The sequence below is a fragment of the Sclerotinia sclerotiorum genome, genomic scaffold, assembly GCF_000146945.2.
Source record: "Sclerotinia sclerotiorum 1980 UF-70 scaffold_21 genomic scaffold, whole genome shotgun sequence".
NCBI classification, from domain to species: Eukaryota; Fungi; Ascomycota; class Leotiomycetes; order Helotiales; family Sclerotiniaceae; genus Sclerotinia; species Sclerotinia sclerotiorum.
This window is the reverse complement of record NW_001820815.1, coordinates 503,317-526,075: the sequence shown is the minus strand read 5'-3', so window position 1 is coordinate 526,075 and position 22,759 is coordinate 503,317. Positions and strand designations below refer to the sequence as shown.

General features: G+C 43.1%; 6 protein-coding genes across 6 annotated transcripts; 5 read left to right on the top strand and 1 right to left on the bottom strand.

The window, feature by feature from the left end:
• Positions 1–1,402: 1,402 nt before the first annotated feature.
• Positions 1,403–1,970, top strand: SS1G_12554 (predicted protein; the record flags this gene model as incomplete). Its single annotated transcript, XM_001586517.1, has 2 exons — positions 1,403–1,546; positions 1,836–1,970. The coding sequence occupies 2 exons, from the start codon at positions 1,403–1,405 to the stop codon at positions 1,968–1,970; spliced, it is 279 nt and encodes a 92-aa protein (XP_001586567.1).
• Positions 1,971–4,012: 2,042 nt separating this feature from the next.
• SS1G_12553 (serine/threonine protein phosphatase PP1) lies at positions 4,013–5,207 on the top strand (the record flags this gene model as incomplete). The annotated part of the gene is made up of 5 exons (XM_001586516.1): positions 4,013–4,189; positions 4,267–4,453; positions 4,574–4,668; positions 4,760–5,059; positions 5,118–5,207. The coding sequence occupies 5 exons, from the start codon at positions 4,013–4,015 to the stop codon at positions 5,205–5,207; spliced, it is 849 nt and encodes a 282-aa protein (XP_001586566.1).
• Positions 5,208–6,734: 1,527 nt separating this feature from the next.
• On the bottom strand, positions 6,735–10,466 carry SS1G_12552 (hypothetical protein; the record flags this gene model as incomplete). Its single annotated transcript, XM_001586515.1, has 1 exon — positions 6,735–10,466. One exon carries the CDS (start codon positions 10,464–10,466, stop codon positions 6,735–6,737), a length of 3,732 nt encoding a protein of 1,243 aa, XP_001586565.1.
• A 323-nt stretch (positions 10,467–10,789) lies between these two features.
• On the top strand, positions 10,790–16,304 carry SS1G_12551 (hypothetical protein; the record flags this gene model as incomplete). Its single annotated transcript, XM_001586514.1, has 3 exons — positions 10,790–11,166; positions 11,220–15,348; positions 15,402–16,304. The coding sequence occupies 3 exons, from the start codon at positions 10,790–10,792 to the stop codon at positions 16,302–16,304; spliced, it is 5,409 nt and encodes a 1,802-aa protein (XP_001586564.1).
• Positions 16,305–16,574: 270 nt separating this feature from the next.
• SS1G_12550 (hypothetical protein) lies at positions 16,575–19,506 on the top strand (the record flags this gene model as incomplete). Its single annotated transcript, XM_001586513.1, has 3 exons — positions 16,575–16,885; positions 16,938–18,553; positions 18,617–19,506. 3 exons carry the CDS (start codon positions 16,575–16,577, stop codon positions 19,504–19,506), a joined length of 2,817 nt encoding a protein of 938 aa, XP_001586563.1.
• Positions 19,507–20,137: 631 nt separating this feature from the next.
• SS1G_12549 (hypothetical protein) lies at positions 20,138–22,384 on the top strand (the record flags this gene model as incomplete). Its single annotated transcript, XM_001586512.1, has 4 exons — positions 20,138–20,170; positions 20,220–20,531; positions 20,584–22,168; positions 22,236–22,384. 4 exons carry the CDS (start codon positions 20,138–20,140, stop codon positions 22,382–22,384), a joined length of 2,079 nt encoding a protein of 692 aa, XP_001586562.1.
• Between the last annotated feature and the right edge of the window lie 375 nt (positions 22,385–22,759).

Below are 22,759 nucleotides of genomic sequence, written 5' to 3'. Positions count from 1 at the left end.
ATTGGGCACAGGAATGTCTCAGCAATATCAAAATAGCCCCACGGAATAAATATCAGTGCCCAAAACTGGATACTAAAAAGTTTGGTATCAGATTTAATTATGTAGTAAAATTGAGCCAAGGAAGATATACTTTTAACCAAAACTTTGATTCGGAGGAAAGCAAATTGAGTGTTAACGAAGAGAACTGGTGACTTGTCGAAAGCCTTAAGTCATTGACTTTGGTAGAAGAACAGATGAGAAGATATTGAACGGATAATCATACAAGATAGAACCTGAATTGTACTGCTGTCGCGTATTCAGTGGTTATGCTGCCATGTACTTAGTCGCTGGATATAGAAGAACATTGTTGCATGGCTAAATATCAGCTGCCCATGAAATGGCAAACCTGGTGGTACAGAGGAATAAAAATGGATTTTTGCGGGCATATTTGATGCTGTTTGCCCTCACTGATTGATAGTAAAAAAACACTCGTTATGAAACAAGAGTTCTTGAAATGTTTGATGGATAGTGTTACTGCCAGTGGTATGTTTGCAAGGAAAAATTGAACTTGAGTACGAATTTCATCAAAAGGGTTGCCTAGCACCACAAATTTAGAACCCATTATGTACAGTCTCAAAAATCTCCTGTCAAACAGAAGTAGAGCCAAGATAAAGGCTAGTAATTTAATATGAAACGTCCCCTTCGACTTTCTAGAGGTATAATGTGTTTTGTGAGTCCTGCCCTATTTACTGTCGAATGGCGAACACCAGAAGTATTGGCACTGCCTCATAGTGGCGAGCATGAATGCTGGCTCTCTCCATAAGCTACAACTCATAAAATTATTTAAAGCAAGAAAACAGTGGCGCAGTAACTACTACCTAGGGAGTGTAAACTATACATAGAAATGCCGAGAGAGAAGACGCAAAGTCAGTCCACCATACTTATGGCAAATGACAGATTAACACGGAAAACATCAAATCTCATAAGCTTCACACACTTGTAGGAATGAGTTGATGCTGCGTCGGTAGTAAATTAAAGCTAAGCGGTAGGTCTCTGTGCAACAAAAACGGTGTGCTGTCCGGGTACTACACCGCCGATATCAAAAGTATCTGCGGCGGTATTGGCCGAGTAAAAGTAGACAATTCCGCTCTTGGATGATTTCACTCAGTTGAAAGAAGTCATGAGAGTGGTCATAATTTAGAAGCCGGGGAAATATAATGACAATGGGTTTGGTCGGGACTCGGCAAAGGCTATGCAGGGCCCGATAAGTCTCCGGAGAAGATTTCTCGGGAAAAGCTAACCAGTTGTTATCAGACATAGCGGGGTAATGTGAGCTGATGAATGCATGTGATTTGCGAGAGTGTAATCTCTCGGAACAAAGCGAGGGCGAGAGCAGAAAGCATATGAAATTGAGGGGATTCCCATGTGTAGAGTATCTCAAATTTCAAGGTGGCTTAAAACTAGGGTATATGATTCGTCGCAGAAGTTAGGTGGACACCGGGTTAAAGGGCTTTGCTGCGGCTGGGCTATCGATGAAATGCTATTCGTAGGTGGGTATCAAATCTGCGTAGGTTTGGTTGAAATGGGCTTGCGAGCAAACTGGCGGACAAAGACAAAGGAATAGGAAGACTACCAGGGCACATGAGTAGGAAACGATATTCTCTCAGGTACATAAAATGTCATGTAGGTTGTTGTTGGCGATTAACTGCGTTTAGGTTTTGATTCGTCAAACATCGAAATAGGAGTAGTGGGATGGGCCAAAACTAGTATGGTCGACTCTGAAAGAAGACTAATCATGACTACTGTTAAGGTACGGGCGGGACCGATATCATGATATTGTCAATGACCTGAGCTAGACCACTGCAAAAGATCTTGAGATCTTGACCGATAGTGCAGCTTTTAGTATCAGTGCGGGTATCGTTCTTGATATTGCAGTCGCCCTCTACGTAAAGGTTGTCGTATTCAAATGTGGATTTAGAGAGGAGATATGAGTGTGCGTGCCAGTGTCTCGAATCTTGGATGGGCAAGTGGAGGGAGGATCATTGTAGATGTTCCACATATACAATAACATATACAGTAGCTGCGGTGGCTCGTATATTCGTATATTCGTACTGAGTAGATAGACGTTGAGTATGCATTCGGTTCAGGAGTTGGTTTTGATAAAAAGGTTGAGAGCAGATCTACCTCAAGGTTATAGTTATAGGACTAGAAATATAAAAGCAGCGTTGAAAAGAAGCATGAAGCATTGGAAAAGTGACAGCATAAGCGCTTGAATGACTGGTTATTCTGGGAGGGCTGGTCAGCGTGGAGGGGTTTTGTGCAACGTCGATTGGCAATTTCCAAGAAGTACAGAGTATGACACAAATGGTTGACTGAAAGGGAAACATAAAATAAAAAGGATTATGAGTGTACATGATATGGTGAGACTCTGCATGCAGAAAGAAAGAGTCGGTGTTTGAACTTTGCTCATATCGTTATATATGGCTGTTGATCTTTTGAATCCTTTATCATTTATTGGATCTTTGTGTAAGTATTGCGTGAGGCCATACATAACCTTAACTAGGTAGGCAGACAACCTTTCTTTGGTGCTATGCAGTCAGTCATTGGGCCCTTGTCATATCCATATCCTCTCGAATTGACGATTGATTGATTGATTGATTCTGAATCAATCCTCTCTCTTGCTATACTGTGAATGACTGACAGCATTCTTGTTTACCATGATAAAATGTCCAATCTTTAATCACAATCGCAGGCATTCCACACAAATATAAGCAAAGCAAACCATTGACCTGTTGTTTCTTTAGAAGTGCAATCATTTCAACGTTCAACATTAAACATTCAAAATTCAACCAGTACCAAGTACCAGAACCTGTACTAATACCACTACCAAAACCACTACCAGTACCCAGTCCCAAGCAAGGCAAACGATCCTCCAACTTTCTCCCTCCCCTCTCCTCTCCTCTCTCTCCAATTTAAATCTCACCCCCCCTTTACCTTTCTCCCCCTTCCCTCTTCCCACTTTCTTACCTCAAACAACAATACGTACGCATCACAGCACCGTACAGTATTACCAGTGTACCATCTGTGAAGAGAAGAACCCATCTGCAAAAGCCGGGTATTTGTATGACTTTGAACAACCTCCAAAAAGTTTACTTCATAAAATCAAAGCGATAAGATAAATTTATACCAAAACGAAATTAAAGAAACGAGAGAAATACGGATCACGGACATAATACAGGAAAACTTAAATTTTCTCTCCTCTCTTTCTGGCTCTCATAATTTTTTTTCCCTGTTCCTGGCTCCACTACTGCTGCTTTGTACGGCTTGTTCTCGAACCTTTGACCTTTTTTTAAGGCGATAAACGAAAGAGGCGCGCTTGTGTTGAAAATACAAGAGAAATCCGACAAGCCCGTAACAACTTCATCCCTCGACTTGACAACCACGAAACTTCTTTGAGTCGACCAAAGACTCCTCTGCGATACTTCATCTACGAAGTCCAAGACGACATTATCGCCTTCTTTGCGATACCAACGGCGGATCAATAAATCAAAAAGACTGGTGAATCATCATAACAAATCACTATCTTTTTCTCATATACCTGTTTACTCAGAGTCTGTTCAGCTTAAAGTTGGTGACTTTTTTGAGCCCAATTTATTAACCACCACCACGCAATCACGACATCAAGAAGAATCCTCTCCCAAGGCCAAGTTGAACAACGTGGTTTTCATCACGCAGATCCATTGAGGCGAAATTCAACTTCACTGTAAGTTATTCAAACTCTGCCGAGACCCTACCGATTCTTGTTGAGCTTCATAGCTTCAGCACAATTCCAGGGCTCCCCTCGAGTATTTGCATCAACCCTCTCTCGGTTTAGACTAATTTATTACGCGCGGCAGATTGAGAAGTGAAGTGAATCCAAGCCCTAGCGTAAATACGTCTACGATCTTATAATCTTCCTGTCTTTTGACATCCACCTGCTGCGGATTACATCACAACACCCCCCGGTCAAATTCTCCTGAAGGAGGACAAAGCGATGGCAGAACAAGACGTCGATCTCGACTCTATCATTGATAGACTGCTAGAAGTTAGAGGCAGCAGACCAGGCAAACAAGTACAGCTTTTGGAACAAGAAATTCGTTATCTCTGCACCAAGGCTCGCGAAATTTTCATCTCTCAACCCATCCTCTTAGAGCTTGAGGCACCAATCAAGGTACGATATTGAGCATTTTGACTTTCTAGACGCGCCAGGCTAGCAAAGCAAATACTGACTAGATGGCGTGTATTTAGATTTGTGGTGATATTCATGGACAATATTATGATCTCCTCCGTTTGTTTGAATATGGTGGATTCCCTCCCGAGGCAAACTACCTCTTCCTTGGTGATTATGTCGATAGAGGCAAACAATCTCTCGAGACTATCTGCTTGCTCTTAGCATACAAGATCAAATATCCAGAAAACTTCTTCATCCTTCGCGGTAACCACGAGTGTGCCTCCATCAACAGAATCTATGGGTTTTACGACGAGTGCAAGAGAAGATATAATATTAAGCTATGGAAAACATTTACTGATTGCTTCAACTGCCTCCCCATTGCAGCGATCATCGATGAAAAGATCTTCACTATGCACGGCGGTTTAAGTCCAGATTTGAACTCCATGGAGCAAATCCGTCGTGTCATGCGACCAACTGATGTAAGTCCACGAGGAAAAGTTTTAATTTTTATTTGCCAGCTCTCAGTGTGCCATGGGAGGAAGGCCAGAGCTCTTACTGATATGAAATTAGATTCCTGATTGCGGTCTCCTTTGCGATCTCCTCTGGTCCGACCCGGATAAGGATATCACAGGCTGGAGCGAAAACGATCGTGGTGTATCTTTCACATTCGGTCCCGATGTCGTTTCTAGGTTCTTACAAAAGCATGATATGGATTTGATATGCAGAGCTCATCAGGTCGTCGAAGATGGTTACGAGTTCTTCTCAAAGCGGCAATTGGTTACACTATTCAGTGCGCCCAATTATTGCGGAGAGTTTGACAATGCCGGAGCCATGATGAGCGTGGATGAGAGTTTGCTATGTTCATTCCAGGTAGGTTCAATTACAATTTCCTCATCATATGAGTGGCTTGCTAATTTTCCGCTCCCAGATTTTAAAACCAGCGGAGAAAAAACAAAAGTACGTCACAGCAGGTGGTCTTGGTGCCTCCAGCAGGCCCGTCACTCCGAGGAAGAAATAAAAAATGATCAATTACGAACTTCCTTTTGTGTAGCAGGTTCGGACGCAGATAAGCTTAATTCGCGATTTTCCACGCAACGAATATTGTCCTCGACCAAAAATGCGCCCTTTCCCCGATCGCTTCTCTTTGGGATCCGTCATCTCACCAGACTTTTGCCAGTATCCTCCAGACTTCGATCTCGACCAAACATACCTATTTTGCGCGACACCTTCCGCACCCTACCTTTCGTTTCCTTACTTACCTCATTGCCAAATGCGACTCAAATATGTACACAGCAAACTTTTCATTACGCTTTTCGATCACTAACACTTAAGGATTCCACTCGATACGCTTTCCCCACGACTTTTCGACCGAACACGAACTTTTGCTTTAGATTGACATGCCAGCATTTTCACGACATGACGATAGATACATGGGACGTTATTCGGGCGAGTTTTCGGTTTTCGGGTATTGGCATTCGGATTTTGGTATCTGGTTTTAATAGAAAGGCAGAAGGAGAAATTTTCAGGAGGAGGCTCATAACAGCCAAATCTTATATTTGTGTTCATACATTGGAGAATGGGGCATTGAATGTGCCAGGCAGACAGATAAAGAAAGGGAATAGGAAGGAGGGGTGTGCATGGGTTGAGCGCAGAAAGCAGAAAAATAACTCAACGATGCGAATTGTACCTTTGTTCTATGTAACTGACCTCTTTTTTTACTACACTTCATTGGCTCTTTTACTAGATGAGCAGCTATTTTGATGATTTGATTTGATATGTGAATTATGCGTGATGGAGGTTTTTATGGGACTAGAATGGCAAACGGGAATTTGATATGAATAATGGAGTAGAGATGAGGTTCCCTCGAGTATCTTCTTTTTATATCTGCAACCTGCAGGCTGAATGAAGTTTTAATTGCATCTAGCTTCTCCTAAGCACATACCTCCAAGTCTCTAGTCTTCTTTTTCACTTTGCTGCTTCGTGTAGACTTTCTCCTATTGTGTTCGTATGTATGTATGTACGGACGTATATACTAGGCGGCTAATAAATGAATGAATGTTATTATTATCCCATCCCATCACATCTATCTATCTCTCCGCCAGAGCAGAGCAAACCAGACTAGGTCAGGTTAAGTTCTGATTTCGTATTTTTTATAGGAAATATTCTCAGGATGGGATGGGATGGGATGCGATGGATATTAATTATTATGTTCTTTCTGGAGTGGTAGATTGGTGGCGAGATGATAATCTATCTATGTAGATACATCTTTTTATTTATATTATGCTGAGAGCTTTTTTTTTTACGGAGATTTAGATTTAGATTATGGTGTGTTTTTGTTTGTGTTTGTGCTTGTTCTTTTTTCAATTCTTTGATTCTTTGATTCTTTTATTTGTTATTTTTTTAACAGATAGAGTTTTTACTTCCTCTTCCTCTTCTTTTTCTTTTTCTTTCTTTTCCGCTATTTGTTATTGATTCATTTTCTAGATCAATCTACTCGTAGGTCTTAGTAGGTATATCTCCTATCATCCACCTAGTATTCCTATCCCTATCCCCTTTTCTCTTCCTCTTCCTCCTCAGCATCCCACAGCCCCTCCAAATCAACATGAACTCTTATTTCCTTCTCCCCCGTTACCCTCCAAATATTCTTCAACTGTGTTGTTATTTCACTGTCTATTTTTGCTTTTTCCCCTTTTCCTCTTCCTTTTTCCATTACCTTCTTCACATTTTCCTCCGCATCGTCATCCTCATCTTCACAATATATCTCACATATCCTTTCGAAACCAAGTGTATAAATAGATTTAAGCCAGGGAAGTCGAGCGATTGCCTGTTTCCATAATTCTAGTGTTCCTTTTGCTTTTTGGTTCTTAGCTTTAGCTTTTTTATTCTGTATTTCGTTGCTAGATTGGGGGAGTAGGGCTTTTGAGGATGAGTATGAGGAGGAGGATGATGAAAGAGGTAGGAATTGTGGATATGTTTCACAAAATAATAAATACAATTTCCAAAGCGAGCTTGAATTCGCCAGTTCAGTATTTAAAGTAGGTGAAGATTTTGAACCCTTTAGATTTAATGCAGAGATGAATGTTGAATTAGCCTTGTTGAGATTCGCGGTAGAGGATTGTGCGTGTTGGAGGTGATGATGGATGATGTGGAGGTAGAGGGGTAGTGGATTGTGCGATGAGGATGAATCTAGAAGCTCGGAGAATAAAGTACTCAGAGTGACTGGACTCATGAGTCTGGTTGTACCGAAAGCTGGCGAAGTGAGGAGAGAGAAGAAGATTGTGTTGCTGGGAAATAAGCGTAAAGAGGCTGTGAGTTGTGAGTGGAGGGTCTGGGGACGATAAGGTCCGGATTTCGCGTGGTGGTGAAGGAGACGGGCTATGGATTGGTGGAGGAGGACGAGAGGATAGGCTGATAGTGAGTTTGAGGTTAGTCGGGAAGAGAGCTGTTCGGAAAAGGTAGTGAGGATTTCGAGGGCAGTTGTGATGTTTCCCTGTTGAGGTGATTGAGGAGCTGTCGAGGAGGTGGTGGTTAGGTATTTGAGGAGAGCGAGGAGTTCGGTGTAAAGAACTGCGTATGTGGGATTGCGCGTGGTGAGGAAATGGTCGCGGTTCGACGACAGATATTGTTGACTTTTGAGGAGGGCTGCAGGACTTATTTCGACGGGATTCGTTGGGCTTGGAATACCATGTGGGATTGAGAGCAGATGTGATAATGCCGTTTCTTTGGACCCGACTAAGAGATGTGCCCAGATTAGACTTTTCCAGAGGTGAACTGAATCCTTGTTGTCGTTGGACTCGGGCGAGGAGAGCATAGATTTACTCATTCCTAAAGCGGCCGTGTAAATTCTATTTGAGATTTCTTGGTTGCCTTTTGACAATTCGATCATAGCGTATGCATTGTAGAGTTTGAGGCTGGAAGAATGTTGTTTGATGAGGGTTTTGGCGACCTTTTTGATAGTGTCGGGTTCATTTATCCATTCAAATGCCAGGTAGTATTCTGCAAAATCTTCTATTGGATATGATTGTGTGAGTTGTTTCAAAGTGTTGCGAACCCAAATATAAGGAATGGGTCCATTATCCTCGTTGCCGTATACTTCTCGCCATGGCTTGAAGCTGCTGAACCAACTTTTGCTAAACATAGATTCTGGTGCCATCGCAAAGTTTGTTGTAGGAGCTGTGAAGATCGATAACACTTCGGTTTTTTCATCCTCGATCGAGTCATCAGTAGGCTTTTTGAAGTATTTTTTTTTGATCCACTCCGAATCGTAGTCGAGCATTTCATTGCGCAGAAATAAATCATGGCTCCAATCCGCACCCGACTCGTGGTCCTGAAAAGGTATACGGGGTAAATGACAGAATATCAAGAATGCATTCAAAAGAGTTCTTCGTAAGTACTCAGCAGATTTTGGCAGTAAGATGAGAAAATTCTCGATATCAGTGAATAAGATGACTCTAAAAGGATCGTCCTCCACAGTATCATCCATGGTTCTTGCAGGAATTCTGGAAGCTTTTATACGAGAAGATTCCGCGATAACCCAGCTTTTGAAGACATCTTGGCCATTAAGTGACATCTCTGGTTTGTCAGTCTGAGCATTCGGAACTGTTGAGTCATCCCCAGTCTCTGCAAAGCTTTTCCAACCTAAAGAACCTAGTTCCCCAATTCGTGGGACCTCTGCCTCCCAAAAGTCCCCGAAAAGTTCAAGTATTTTAGTTCTCGCCAATGCTGATGTCTCATGTTCGGCGTGGATGGATTCCGGTCCTTGAAAATTCATCTCCAAAATAGCTTGCCAGATTGCTACTGCTAGTTCTGTAAAACCGGATTCGCGGATGAAAAGTGTAGCTCTAAGAACCACATATAAAAGTTGTTCGTAGAGTGATTTCACGGAAATCCACTCAGGTGCGACGCTGATACTATTTTTCAAAGAACGAATTCTATTGAGGAATACCCCGCGAACTTCCTCATATCTAAATGTTGAAAAGTTGCTTTTCCTGAAATCCAAGTATCTTTTCCACAAGATAAGACTATCAATGTTGTCTTTTGCGATCTGTTCCCACCGCTCCGCTTGAACCTTGATTTCCCATATCTTTGAGCCCTCGACCATCAGACCTAGTAATAGCCGTTCGCGGTCTGGTAAGCAGTGTATATTTTTCAGAGCTTTTTCATACATATGGATTTTGATATCCGCTGTGCTCCTGATCTCTGCATTAGTGATACGACGACGGTCATCTCCTGCTTTCAGAAGTGTATCTTGATGCCCAATTAAAGCAATCCACGCTTCTACATCAGCTGGAGCTTGTTCTATTTTTCTGGATAGCTCTATGTTCTTTTGCTTGATTGAGGATTCAAGTCTCATCGTTCGACCAGAGTCTGATCCTGACGAATCACTGTCCGAAGCATATTGAAAAGCGTCATCCTGAGGTTGACTGGATATTTTTGCCTTTCCTTGTATTGAACGGTAATGAGTGTCATCGTGATCAGAATCAAACTTTGAGCCAGCCTCTCGATCCACTCTCTTTCGTTTTTTGCCTCTGCTAATCTGAAATGGAACATAGTCTTCATCGTGCAAGAAAGACTCCTCGGCCAGGACTTCTGGGCGTATCTTCAAAAGACGAGGTCTATCTCTCTCAGCTTTGGAGAAAATGTACTTCTCCCGATTATGAGATCTGAATTCTGTCAGATTGGTAAGCACAATACCCTTATCATCTGAATATTCTCTGTCAATTTTTGTGTCTCGGGGCGCACCAAGGATACGACCTGCTCCAATTCGGTGAAATGGTGGCACACTGTAGCGGTGGTTGCTTCCATACACTAGGTTCTTTACATCTCCTTTTCTGTCAACAACATAAATGTCGGATGCCACAACGGACTCCGAAATATCTGGCTGGCATTTCGTTGGCTTCTCTTTTGGGTCTCTTTGGACTTGTCCCTCATGCATAGGTCGACGACTAGATCGGTGATCATCTCTGCTCCGAGATCTACGGTAGGAGCCATGTCTTTCACTGTTTTCCTTCTCCCTGATCCTGTGCTTCTCTCGACTCCGTGATCTGTGGCGTGAATCACGTGTATTTGAGTTTTCCTTACTCCTAGACCTGTTTTTCTCTCTACTTCTGGATCTATGGTGTCGACGATGATGCCTTGGATGATCTCTTTCCTGGGTATGTTGTTTATCTCTTGTCGCTAGTTTTTGTTCATCCTCCTGTTCGAGGTTGGCAGCTGTGCTAGAGGGTTTTGACCGGAAAGATGCGAACTTGGGAACAAGAGGGTTTGCTTCTGTCATTATTACGAGCACGACTTGAATTCATGATATTATTCCCAAAAACTTCGACAGTATGTACATGGATAAAAAGTTGGGTTACTCTATCATGACCATAGCATACCTACCTAGTTTACTTTATCCACAAGGCATTGATTCCAAGCTTCGGCTTTCAGCTTTAAAGCAGCAGGGTCACGGGCCGGAGGTTTATCCGACCAAATTATTTTTTTCGATAACGATAGAGCTTGAAATTTCTATTGAGAAGTTTGAAGTGAGCATCAAGAAATATTATTCTTGGACTTCGATATGCCATAATTTTGTAGCATTGTGGTATCGACAATTACATAATGGCATCTTCACTTAAAGCACAGTTGGCGCAGATTGCGACCAATTCGACCAATTCTTTAAACCTCAAGGCGCAAAAGGCAGCGCATTCAAAATCTTTGATTTTTGAACCTAGAGTTGCCGCTTCACAAAGTTTCGATATCCTCTATACACTATGCCATGAGGGATTTCAAGAATTATGTCTACTCGACGGCCGATTTCTCGAGTTTCAAAAGACAATTTTCAGCGAGCAAAGTCAAACAATAGATCGAACACAGTTGCCGGTGGCAGAGATTTCTGAGTTGAATAAACGGCTAGAAGCTTTCTTGGGATTAGTTGGTGGCCGTCTACGTCTGAATCCAGCAATAAAAGCAGTTGAATGGTTAGTGAGAAGATTCAGGTATGCTTGTCGAACTCCGGATTTTTGCACACTCTCGAGACTAATCCATCTAGAATCCACGAGTACAATACATCATTTCTTTTGACGACTTTCCTCCCTTACCATACCCTTCCTATATTTACCACATTACTTTCCATATTACCCTCGACAGTCCCCGTAGAATACAAGTTTTTGGCGCCTTATATTCGATCCTTGACTCAACCACAAAGAAGGCCAATTGTCGCTGCTGCGACCGATAGTACCGTTTTCGCTTCAACACTCAATGCATATGTTTTGCATGTATGTAAAGCTCGGCAACATTATCCTGCTATTCTAGCATTTTGGGCTGGTATCATGACCGAAGCTACGAGTAACATGTTGGACAAAGCCCGCTCGGGAAGAAGAGGAGTCCAGCAACAAAACGAACAAGATGTGATACTGAGATTATTACCAACTCTCAACGAAGGTCTTTCCATGCAAAAGGTCCCGGACTTACGAATTGGATGTTATATGATTTTGTCAATCTTAGCTTCTAAAGGAGGACTGGACGACAAACTTCTGACAGCGATGATGGAAGCATTAGTTCTCGGCTGGAGTGCTGAAACTGTTCGTCCTGGATTGGTCTGTCTCTCGATTTTGGCACAACACAGAGGCGCAAAGCAGATTACGAGACGGGTAACCAAAGAGTTGCTCAAAGTTCCGGATCTACCAATGCAGTTGATTGAATTAGGAAAAGAACGACGAATCGACCGACTTTCTAACGGGTTGTGTCTTGCGCTTGTTGACAGAATAAGCAAAAGTGGAGAGGTCCAAGGGCTTTCCACAATAGAAAAAATCGTGGAGCATGGTCTTCTCAGCGACGCGCAGACCTCTGTGGTTGTGAAACATCTGCTGCTGGTAGCGCATCGTGTGGATGATGCTACAGATTCCGAGAAAAATACCCGAACACATCTTGCGTCAACTCTTGTTGCGCTGACTCAACTTTCTGGTCATGTAGGGGCTGTTATTCAAGGCGCACTAAAGGAAACCGATGTTGATATGGATGAATTGGAAATGAAGCTCTCTACCACAATTAGACGGATAGAAATGCCAAAGGCGGAAGATGAGGATGTAATAATGGGAGATGAAGGCGCGAAAGCAGAAACCAGACCTGATTTCCGACAACTGATTGAAAAACTTCCACAAAGTACTGCTAAGGAGACCTCGTTCTTAGCACATGGTACTTCTCACATCTACCAAGATCTGTGTCAGGCATTTTTGGTTGCCGCAGTTAATGGGGGTGACCTGGATGTATTCGACGAGCTATCCGTCTTGGACCGTGCTAGTGCCCTGGAAAAAACGTTGTATCTCACATTTTATATAAGAACTTGGTGTGGCCCGTATCCGGTTATGGCCCGGGTCTCGGCACTTCACATGGTAGCTCAATACTTATCAGGAAATGGAAATGCGAGCGTAGATATTCAAGGAATCATACCTTATGCAATTTCAGCGCTCGCCGACCCTGCGCCGAAGGTCCGTCGTGCAGCAGCAGAGCTTATCCTCGCAATTGAGACATTCTACCCTGTCAGCGCAAGTACCAAGAAAGCCTCGAGCTCTCGGCGACAATGGGCATTTGATGATATCTATGGTCCAGGTGTGAAGACTCAAGAGACAAAATGGCTTTCAGTCGATATTGCAGTTCGTCTTTTGAGAGAGGTATTGGTTCCGGCTTTGGAGGAATGTGTTCTCGATAAAACTCATATTGAGTCCGTATTGGAACAATCTTTGAATAGTCCTCGTGCATCTGCAGAGCCCAGCAAGAAGAATGAGGCTCGGTTAACTCAAACTGCCCGAGCCTCAATTTTGTCATTTTTGTCAAGTCATGTCATTCAAACCCCTGTATACTTGGTCAAGTTGAGACTTCTAGTTATTCTTAACCACGTTCGTAGCATTGCCAGCACCACCAGAACCAAAGTTTTACTTCCGGCACTTCAACAATGGGCGTCTTTAAGTCCAGAAGTGGCATTGCAACACTCGAGAGATGAACAATTTGTCATGGCAGACTTCGATAAACAGGCAGCTGCGACCGTTGTAGCCAACGACAAAGATGGCCTGCAGTTCTTCACTCAAATTGTGCATGGGGAAATTGCGTCGGATCGTCCTACTCTGCTTGAGGCCATATTTGCAAGACTGCGCGAGATGTGGACATCTTTAAAGGGTGATGTGCAATTACAGACAGCTCAAATGTTGATGGATGCTTCTCAATCCTCCCCTGAGGAAACTAGCTACAACGGTAAATCGACGGAAGAAGCTTTAGAACTATTGCGAAATGCCCCTCTTTCAACCGAAATCCTCCTTTCCTTCCTCGACCAGCTACCTACGGCGGCAAAGCTTACCGATGCTCCGCCGGCCAGCAAAAGACGGCGGACTAGCCACGGTGAAGTTGCCAGAGCTTCTTTACAGGATCCCAAACAACTCGCCGCTGCTATACGCCAAGTCACATTTGTGTTGCAACTTATCGATAGTTCTGATCCAGGAAGTCATCCAGAACTTCTCAAGGGTCTTTTCAACACCTTGGCAGAGCTTCAACACTTCAAGGCCCAAGTTTCATCCGAGCTTGCATATCTACAAGATTTAGTCCTAAACAGCCTATTGTCAATTTTGAAGGCATACAGGGCAGACCCGGGGATGAAACTAGACCATTCCGACATTCGTGCCGATTTACTTGTCGATTGCGTTCAGAAAACAGCCAGTCCACAAGTACAAAATGGTGCTTTGTTGATGATTGCTGCACTTGCGGATATCGCTCCAGAAGTTGTTCTTCATAGTGTCATGCCCATCTTTACATTTATGGGAAGCTCAGTGTTAAGACAAAATGATGATTATTCTGCACATGTCATTAGTCAAACTATTCGTGAGGTCATTCCACCTCTTATTAGCTCGCTTCGAAAAGACAAAGGCAACCCCGTTACAGGGGCTGCCGAGTTGCTCTTGAGTTTTGTTGCAGCTTATGAACATATTCCTGTCCACCGTCGAAAAGGATTGTTTATCTCTTTAGTTCAGACGTTAGGAGCAGAAGACTTCCTATTTGCATTATTAACAATGTTGGTGGATAAATATGGAGTCAATGATGATGTCAAATCCTTCGCTGCCGAATTAACAAACGCGTTTAGTGTCGAGGTTCAGCTCCAATCCTCAGTCAAATACGTCGAATTAATTGATGATCTGTTGAAACCCAAGCCCACCTATTCCTTAATTCTCCTTGGGGCCCACGAGAAGATTGACCCGCAACGCGCTGCTCTCAATGAGCTTACCCTTCTTCCACATATTCTTTCTCAACGACGATTGATTACACAAACTGCAAAACTTCTTGACCGAGACGATATGGATGCTGCTAGAATTCGCGAACTCTATTCAACATTATTGGAAAACCTATTGGTCTTGACAGAGTCCTTGAAAGACAAGAAGGCAATGCACAATGCTTGTGGGGACATCCTAGAAAGTATTTTGGGTCTCCTTTCCACAAGTGAATTTGTCAAATCAGTTGAAGGACTTCTGGATAGACCCAACGAGGACTTGCGGCGAAAGATTTTGCGCTCTTTACAACTTCGCATCGACCAAGAAAGCCCATCAGATGCTGTTTCAAGAGTGGCAATGCTTGGATTTCTACCCCAGCTCACTTCAATTATTCGAGAGTCTACTGACATGCCTTATAAGCGTACTGCTGTAGCATGTGTCGAGAAAATCTCTGAGAAGTATGGCAAAAAGGATCTCGAAGCAGTATCTGCTGCTGCAGAGACTATCGCAAGTAATCATTGCTTGGGCCAGAGCGATGCTGGCTTGCAAATAATGGCTCTCCTATCTTTAGCTTCTTTGGTAGAGATTTTGAGAGAAGGTGTTGTCTCCGTATTACCTGTTGCCCTTCCCAAGGCTTTGGAGTACATCAAATCAAGCATTGAAGATACTGTTGAGGCTCAAAAACTTCACAACGCCGGTTACACTTTTATAAGCGCTCTCGTACAACATCTGCCCTACATGATTACAGGTGGGTACCTTGATACACTTCTTTCAATATCAAACGCTTCAGCAGAGGCCGAGCTCGAAGATGAGGCAGATGAAATTAGAGAAAACTGTCTTCACTTGGCCGCAAAACGCGTCGATGCTAAGAGTATGTTTATGGCTTTGGAGCAAAACTGGGCACCAGCAGTAACGGCAGGAACTTGGGTAAGTCTTATATTGCTAAATTATTTTGTAACTATCTTGCTAAAACTTCATAGGCAATTCGTGAACAACTTGAAATGCTTAGCATGGCTATTAAAGCTCATCCAAAGAGTGTCGTCTCTAAACATTCCACCATACTTGCAAAAATATTCCAAAATGCCTTCGACCTTCGAAGACAGCTTTCCAACGTGGATAATTCTAATCAAGACGATGAGACTATCTCGACCATAGAGGGACAAGTTAACGAAGTGGCTTTAGAGATGATCTACAAGTTCAACGATTCGACATTTAGACCTATATTCTCCAACCTTGTCGAATGGGCCTCGTCATCAATACCCAAGAAAGACAAGTCGGGTAGAAATTTGCGTTTACAAAGTGTTTATGGCTTCATGGCCATGTTTTTTGACAATCTTAAGTCAATCGTCACAAGCTATGCGACATACCTGCTTGATAATGCCGTACAGATCTTGAAAGAGACAGATATCAAAGATGACGCTGCAAGGGAATTGTGGTCAAGAGTTCTTCGAGCTTTGATACCATGCTTCGAGCATGATCAAGACGACTTTTGGCAATCTCCAGCTCATTTCAAGGCAATTGCACCTGTCTTGTGTGATCAATTTAAGAACGCCCCCGGATTAGCTTTGGTCGAAGAACTTGTCCCAGCTATCGTCGAACTCGCTGCCGCCGCTGATTCTTCGGATCATCATAAAGAGCTCAACGGAATGATTCTTAAACACCTTCGTTCTGAGGTATCCAGTGTTAGACTCGCAGCTGTCAAATGTGAACAAGCACTGACAGACAGATTGGGAGAAGAATGGTTGGCTATGTTGCCAGAAATGTTGCCATTCATAAGTGAACTCCAGGAAGATGACGATGATGTAGTAGAGAAGGAGACAAATCGCTGGATTGTAAAGATCGAAGGGGTGCTGGGAGAGAGTTTAGACTCAATGCTTCAATAAATGTAGATATATACCTGAACAAAAATGCAGGCGTTATTTAAGAGCTTAAATAGTTTACTCGGGAATTAATGAATGGATAATTACAACTAACAACGAAATCGCATGTCCTTGCCGTCCTAGATTATTTTATCATCAATGATTAGTTGAGCTGCTTGATTGTAAGCGAAGAAATATCACGTGCGGTCGCGTCCCACGCTTTACGTGATAAACACGAACCTTATCTCCACCGCGTCTTTTGCATTTGCACTCAACAACAAATGTGAAGATAAAATGTTTAAACCATTCCGGCCTCCACTTTTGAAGAATGCGCCAAAATCTACTAAGCCCGTAGATGATTTCTCCAACGTCCAGGTCATATCGGATTCTGAAGAGGAAATCTTGACCAAACCAGTGGCAAAGAAGAGGCGACTTCTGATACATGATGTCGAAGAAGCTCCAAAGAGTAAAGCCCCAATTACATCTTCGGCTGCCAATGCGCCTCGGAAACCTTTGGTTGTCGTAAGAAACCCCGTTGAAGCAAGTCAAGGCACTAGTTCGTCTGAAAATACATCCGGGATCGACGGATATTATTTGGTATTATGGTAGTTTATCGCCTTCCATCTCTGCTTTAGAAATCATACTAATGATACATAGGCGCAAATTCACGATGAAAAAGCACAAGACGTGGGATGGAGATGGAGTACTAGCCGTTACTGGAGGTTACGCTCGGCTTCAGAATATCGATGGCAGGGAGATGGGGCGCTGCATGTATAATGAGCCTCTATTACCCGGCAGTACATTGAGTATTGGGGGAAAAGAAGTAGAGATTGATGCTACCATTACAAAGGCAGATTTTCTTGCTGGCCGACCATTTCTCAATAACAGCAATAAATCTCCTGTACCAGAGAGCAACAGTCCAGGCACACGACCCTCGCCTCATACTACATTATCTAGTATCTCGAAAAGTAACCCTGTGAGCACAGTTGGGAAGAGGAAAGACAGTGGCTTAGGTTCAACTATACCCGCTAAAAGCTTCTATGCATCTGCCCCAAAGAGCGATGCAGTCAAGTCTCAATTTAAGAATCCTCTACTAGCAACAACTGTCATGCCACAGAACAAGAACGGTCTTCCGACTCCCCGTCATGATCCTTCTGTACCTGGTGCAATCGTCATGCAACGTCCCAATCCCAAGCACCTTGCTAAAGGAAAGGATGTTGTGGATGTTGTCGTGGATCCTTTCTTAGGTAGGCATTTACGCGACCATCAAAAGGAGGGAGTTAAATTTTTGTATGAGTGTGTCATGGGTTACCGATCTTTCAATGGACAGGGTGCAATTTTAGCTGATGAGATGGGTCTGGGAAAGACGCTGCAGACAATTGCGCTCTTATGGACACTATTGAAGCAAAATCCGGAGCATCCAAACGAGGGAGGCGTCATAAAGAAGGCTCTGATAGTCTGTCCAGTCACTCTTATTGCGAACTGGAAAGCAGAATTTAATAAGTGGCTCGGGAATGAGAGAATAGGAGTGTTTGTCGCTGATGGCTCTAAAAATATTCGACTCACCGATTTTACTCATGGCAAGAGTTATAGCGTCATGATCATTGGATACGAAAAGCTACGTACAGTACAGGAAGAACTGAAGAAAGGAGGCGGAATAGATATAGTCGTTGCTGATGAAGGACATCGCCTAAAAACAGCTGCGAACAAATCAGCGCAGGCAATCAGGAATCTGAATACCGAGAGGCGAGTAATCCTCTCTGGAACCCCAATACAAAATGACTTGTCGGAGTTCTTTACAATGGTGGACTTTGTGAATCCCGGCCTCCTCAATGGCTACAATACTTTCAAGAAATGTTTTGAGGCTCCAATCTTGAAAAGCAGGCAGCCAGGTGCTACAGAGAATGATATGGAAAAGGGAACGGCCCGAGAAGAGGAATTGGCAGACTTGACCAAGTTGTTCATTTTACGCCGCAATGCGAGTATACTCGCCAAATACTTAAAGCCAAAGACAGAATATGTACTATTCTGCAAGCCCACGCAGGCCCAGGCTGAGGTCTATCAGCATGTTCTTGCCTCCCCGGTCTTCGGCAGAGTCCTTGGCAGCTCAGAAGCATCTTTACAGCTTATTACTATGCTCAAGAAAGTCTGTAACGCCCCGAGTCTCTTAGTCAAGAAGAGCGACACAGATACTCCTAGCAATTCAAATGTCGCCCAACTTCTTGAAAGCATCCCTCCTGAAATCCTGAAGAAAAATATTGTTGTGGCAAGCAGTAAATTTAGAGTCCTAAATCGTATGCTGATAAAGCTTTCCACTACAACTACTGAAAAGATAGTTCTTGTATCCAACTATACGTCTACTCTCGACCTACTAATGTCTCACCTTTCGTCATTGAATTTGCCATTCTTGCGCCTCGATGGTAGCACTCCTCAGGCAAAACGGCAGGATTTGGTGAACACATTCAACAAGACACCTGCATCTAAATACTTTGCATTCCTCCTTTCAGCAAAATCTGGCGGTGCTGGTATTAACTTGATCGGGGCATCGCGCCTCGTGTTGTTTGACGTTGATTGGAACCCTGCAACTGACCTTCAAGCCATGGCACGTATTCACCGTGATGGCCAGAAACGATCAGTAAAGATATATAGGTTTTTGATGTCAGGAGGCATGGATGAAAAAATTTATCAACGACAAGTCACCAAGATCGGACTCGCTGACAGTGTCATGGATGGCAAAAAGAACGAGGCGAGTTTCTCAGCCGATGAGTTACGAGATCTCTTTAGATTAGACATGAATGCGCGATGCCAAACTCACGAACTACTTGGTTGCGGCTGTGAAGGTTCTGGTCGCGAGGAGTCGATTGCAATGGCCTCTGAAATCTCGGTGGTTGACAAGGAACTGAACGCCAGTGAAGAAGATGAAGACGATGATGACGAATTTCCTGTAAATCCAGCATGTTCACTGGTAACAGCTACCAGAGCAAATGTAGAAGCTCAGCAAAAGATTGCTTTGGAAGCCACTCAAGGAAAACGGTCCAAGAAGGGCAAGAAGATGCAAGCTTTGATGGAGTATAGACACATTGATACTTCCATATTCACCAGTCCGGCGAACCTCACTCCTAGTGAGGTCGACCAGGTGAAACAGTCACTAGATGATGAAGTCTTACTTACGGTTCTAGAGGATGAAAGATGTAAAGTTTGCTTTGTTTTTGCTAAAAAAGGATAGACACGATACCAAGACCGGGCTTTTCATCGGAGATAATGTTAATTTGCATTGCAAGGCGCTATTAGATGGATTTAATATATAGATCATGCTGGAGTTGCTGGGTGTCTGAGCGATGATGATACGTTTCCATGAAGAGGATATGATATATGAAGATAGTTGAGAATAAGAATGGCTTAACTATTGGTCAATCAATACGAATGTCTATACATAATCAAGAAACTCAAGCATCTCAAATTGGTTATTGATTCTCTATATTGAGGGCTACATAAGGAATAAAATAAATCCTTTATAAATCCTTTCTTCTGTTTCCTTCTCTGTCCAGATCTCAGTTGGATTTAAAGTTCGTATTCAGCGGTCTAATTGGTGGGGAGCTTTAGACTATACCCGAAGTAGCTAGCTTTCCTTGGTAGTGATGCTCGAAGTTCGAGCCACATATCAAGAGCCGAAGAGCCAAAAAGTCAAAAGTTATGATAACACATCTTTCATTGAAGAACTTTAGTTCCTTTCATGTCCTTCGCTACATACATATTCGCCAACGCCCTTTTGAGGAAAAAGTCGAATTAATCACTTCACTTGCGCGCAAGTTAACTTTAAGGGAAAAAGGTCTTGAGGACCGAAAAACGACTTCAAGATGAGTGGAACTGATTATTCCTACGATGAACAGGTACGCAACATCTGCGCAAATTGCCAAAGAGTTAGTTAACATGTTGTAGGGGCAATTTTTCCCAATCTTCGTCGGTACCCTTTCTGGCATTGTTTCTATAGCTTTGACTTGGGATGTTTTAAGACCCAGATCAGACCCAGGTGCCACGGCGCCCCGAATAAAGACAGATTACAAGCCTGAACATGCCGACTTGATAGATAGTCAAAGGAGGGCACAGAGGAGAAAGCAGCGAAAAATAAAACGTATGATCGCCATGGTTGTGGGTTGGGTGATAGTTGCTGTTATGGCATATCAATTTCAAGTCACAGCCAGAACGATACCAAAGATTTGGAATCCATATGATATCTTGGACATTAAAGAGGTAATTTGAGGCTCAGAATACATTGTTTGAATATTGGCTAATTTCGAAACAGTCCGCCACAGAAAAAGAAATCAAATCACATTACAAGCGACTTTCGCTGAAATTCCACCCTGACAAGATTAGACCAGACCCAGCCAAGAACCAAACACTCCAGTCATTGAACGACCATTTCGTGGAGATTACGAAGGCATACAAGGCGCTTACTGATGAGGAGATCAGAAATAATTATATACAATTCGGACATCCGGACGGAAAACAGAGCTTTAGCATTGGAATTGCTTTGCCTACCTGGATTGTCTCTGAAGGAAATGGGAAATATGTCGTACTTGTATATGCAATTCTTCTGGGAGTTTTACTTCCTTACCTTGTCGGATCCTGGTGGTATGGTACCCAGCGCATGTCGAAAGAGAAGGTTTTGATTGAAAGTGCAAACAATCTGTTCCAAGAATACCAAGAAGACATCACCGAGGGCGGAATTGTTGGCGCTTTAAGCAGTGGCGTTGAATACAAGAAAATTTTGAAAGGTCACAAAGCTGATTCAGGACTTGGCAAGCTGGAATCAAGAGTTCTCGCAGAGGGCGACGGAACTACTGCCGCCGCTGGTCTATCAACCAAGGACAAAACAAAGCTAGAGGAATTAGATGGTGGTGCTCGACGAAAGGCTCTCGCATTACTCTGGGCATACTTGGGTCGAACTGAACTTGAAGACCCTGAACTCAATAAAGCTAAATACGAAGTAGCTCCTATCGCCCATGACCTCAACAACGCATTTACGGCTATCACTCTCGCTTTCGCAACCACCGGCCCTATTCTGGCATCGTACGCGACTGCTCAAAATATCGTTCAAGCTCTACCACCAAATGCTTCACCCCTTCTTCAGTTGCCATATATTACCCCGGCTATTGCAAAGGCAATCGAAGGCGACTCAAAGACTCACTTGACCCTTCAACAATATATGGCACTACCAAACGCGTACCGAAAGAAGTTGAGTGTTGGAAATGACTTACTCACAGAAGCCCAGTACAAAATTGCCATGTCTACCGCCAAGCAATTACCTCGTTTACAGGTTGAAAAGGCATTCTTCAAGGTCACAGGCGAGAAATTCATCACTCCTAGTTCATTAGTGTCATTTGTTGTGAAAGGACGATTTATCCCCCCTGGAAGCGAAAATGTCCCTAAGGTTAACGAACTCGATTTGGAAGACATTGACCCAGATGAGGATGACCTCGATGCCATTCTTGGTCGCGACAAGAAGAGTGCCAAAGGCGAAAAGCCTGAAAACAAGCAGGTCTTCCCACCTCTTGCATTCGCCCCTTACTATACACGTGACCACTCGCCTAAATGGCATGTTTTCCTCACCGACAGCAAGCAAGGCAAGATCGCTGTACCACCTTTCACATTCTTCGCTTTCGACAAGCCCATATTTGACGAAAGTGGAAAGCCTACATTCAACATGCAAACCCTCAAGGCACAATTCCAGGCTCCTCCACAACCTGGAAGCTATACCTTCGTTATGCATCTTATCTGCGATTCATATGTTGGATTCGATACTAAACTTGAGGCCACTCTAGTTGTAGAGGATGCCAGTAAGGCATTGGAAATAGACGCAGATGATGATATCAGTGAACCAGATGAAGGTATGTTATTACAGTTTCGTCGCTTTTGGTAGAACCTATACTAACAAATTCACATTAGATTCCCTAGCAGGTCAAATGCAAGCCATGAAGACTGGTGCCCCACCAAAAAAGAAGAAGCAAGCTGTACGAGACTCCAGTGACGAGGATAGCAACACTGAAGAAGAAGTTGATGAACAAAGTGAAACGGACACCGATACCGACACTGATGGGGAATAATGAGTCTAACTCTTCTACATCTAAATACCAACCGTTTCTTACGCTATTAGTATTTAATTCTACTGTCTATTTGCTGACTTATTGGGTGTTTGGGATTTCTTGACTCTTTTTGGGGAAATTTTACATGTGTATTTGTACAATAGGCGTGATGAGCATTTGGGATGGCGTCTTATACACAACGCTTTTACACATATTCGTTTTATGTGCGGTTGTAGCTTTGCCTTTTTGGAGGTAAAGACGTTGATCAAAATATCTGGATCATCGTCTTTAATTAAAGCAGAGCAGAAATAAAATTTCGTTTATGAATGAATAAGTTTATTTGTTATGTCTTGTATGTAGTGAAATGTAATGAATGTAAACGTTTACATCTATCCT